The sequence below is a fragment of the Rhagoletis zephyria genome, unplaced genomic scaffold (assembly GCF_001687245.7).
Source record: "Rhagoletis zephyria isolate East Lansing unplaced genomic scaffold, Rhagoletis_zephyria_1.1 Rzeph_scaffold_52991, whole genome shotgun sequence".
In the NCBI taxonomy this organism is placed as follows: Eukaryota; Metazoa; Arthropoda; class Insecta; order Diptera; family Tephritidae; genus Rhagoletis; species Rhagoletis zephyria.
Window position 1 is genome coordinate 1 of NW_016210044.1, and position 1,925 is coordinate 1,925.

Genomic DNA, 1,925 nt, shown 5'->3' on the forward strand with positions numbered 1-1,925 from the left:
CAGGTGCTGGCCACCGACTTCCCGCACTTTCTTGACCGGATGAACCTCAAAACTTTAAATCCTTTTTGGAACAACAACCTTCTGGCTGTGAATGGCCAGCACTGGAGGCGCATTCGCAGCCTGACCACGCCCGCCTTCACCGCCAGNGCACGTTGAACCCCTTCTGGAACAACAACCTTCTGGCGGTGAATGGGCAGCACTGGAGGCGCATTCGCAGCCTGACCACGCCCGCCTTCACCGCCAGCAAGCTGCGGGGAATGCACCCGATGATGGGCCGGTCGGCGGAGAAGCTGGTCAGCCACTTGAACTCCACTCTCTTAACCTCCTCCTCCTCCTCTTCTTCAGCTACTGTACAGATCAAGGCCATCATCGCCTGCTTCGCCATCGACGTCATCGCAAAGACCTCCTTTGCCGCTGATACTGATGCTATTAATGAGAAGAGGGAACAAAACGGCGGTGAAAGCCCCTCCGGAAACGCCGTCGTCGACAACTGTCGTCAGCTCTTCGTCATTTCACCCCTTCGCCTGGTCGCCGTTTTGCTGCTGCCCAAAGCCGTTCTTCGCCTGTTGAACATTGACTGCTTTCTTCCGCCTGAACCGTTTCAGTATCTGATCAACCTGACGAGGCACATTGTCCGCGAGAGGAAGGCCGAGTGTGAACAGGGCAAAACTACTAGTAGTAGTGCTGAAGCTAAAAAGCGAACAGATTTAGTGCAGCTGCTGGTTGACGCCAAAGCCGACGAGGCTGAGGTGTTTGCTGCATCGGACAAGTGCTCGTCCTATGAGCACCTCGAGGCGGCCAATGAGGACAGTGAAAAGGCGAGAAAAACTCCTGACCCACCTCCAAACTCCTCTGTATCACTAACCGGCCTTTCAGAAACGGAAATCATTGCTCAGGGAATCTTTTTCCTGACTGCCGGCTTTGAGACTAGCAGCAGCACACTGGTGCACGCGCTCTATGAACTGGCCCGCAATTCTTCTGCTCAGGCTCGACTGTACGACGAGCTGAAGGTCGTTCTCGAATCACTATCGTCAAGTAGTCGTACATCAGCGGAGTACTTTGAGGCGGTGCTCAGCCGTTTGCCTTATCTGGAGGCAGTTCTCAAGGAGACCCTGCGGAAGTACGCCCCCGTCCAGGTCCTCCTGCGGACCACCGTCACCGACGGTCACCGGCTGGAGAACGGGCTACGCCTTGAGCGGGGCCAGGTGATTGAGATTCCAGTAGGGGCGGTGCACTACTCTCCGGAGTACTACCCGGAACCACAGGAGTTCCGACCGGAGCGGTTTTTGCCGGAAAACGCCCACCTTCTGGTTCCATACACTTGGCTGCCCTTCGGCGCAGGAGCGCGCAACTGTGTGGGAATTCGCTTTGCTATGGAGGAAATGAAGATCTGTTTAGCTGCTTTACTGGAGAACTTTGAGTTTGCCCCTGCCCCCAACACTCCTAATGAGCTTGTTTTTCAGCGAGGCACTCCAGTGCTTAATTCTGCCGAGTTTCCGCTCAGAATGAGCAAGAGGAGCCATTAAAATGGTAATCAAAATAAAATCATTTTTTCCAGTGAAAAATGGTGTTTTCAAGTATTATCAGCCTATCCTCTCTCTCTCCGCACTGACTCTTTTTGCTCTAGAAAATACGCCGTTAAAGATATTGAAAAACAGTTTTCACCAGTGAAACGAGATAAATGGCATCTTTCTAATGGTACCAAACTCGAGTTGATCAGATAACCGGAAGTACCTTATCTGATCATAGTCACTTTTTAAAACAGCCATATTAAATACTAAATGAATTCCAATAAGATTTTTGATTGCACCATTAGATTCCTCGCCCTTTAATTGGTCTGTGTTTAATTCGGTGTTTTCTCAAAACCTTATGGTTAACCAGAAAACTCAAAAAGTTTGGAACGTTGTCTGTTGCTATGCGCCGCT

General features: G+C 51.2%; 1 protein-coding gene across 1 annotated transcript; it reads left to right on the plus strand.

The window, feature by feature from the left end:
• Positions 1–605: 605 nt before the first annotated feature.
• On the plus strand, positions 606–1,526 carry LOC108356009 (cytochrome P450 3A19-like; the record flags this gene model as incomplete). The annotated part of the gene is made up of 1 exon (XM_017607138.1): positions 606–1,526. A coding segment is annotated over one exon (921 nt), but the record flags the coding sequence as incomplete, so codon positions are not given.
• Between the last annotated feature and the right edge of the window lie 399 nt (positions 1,527–1,925).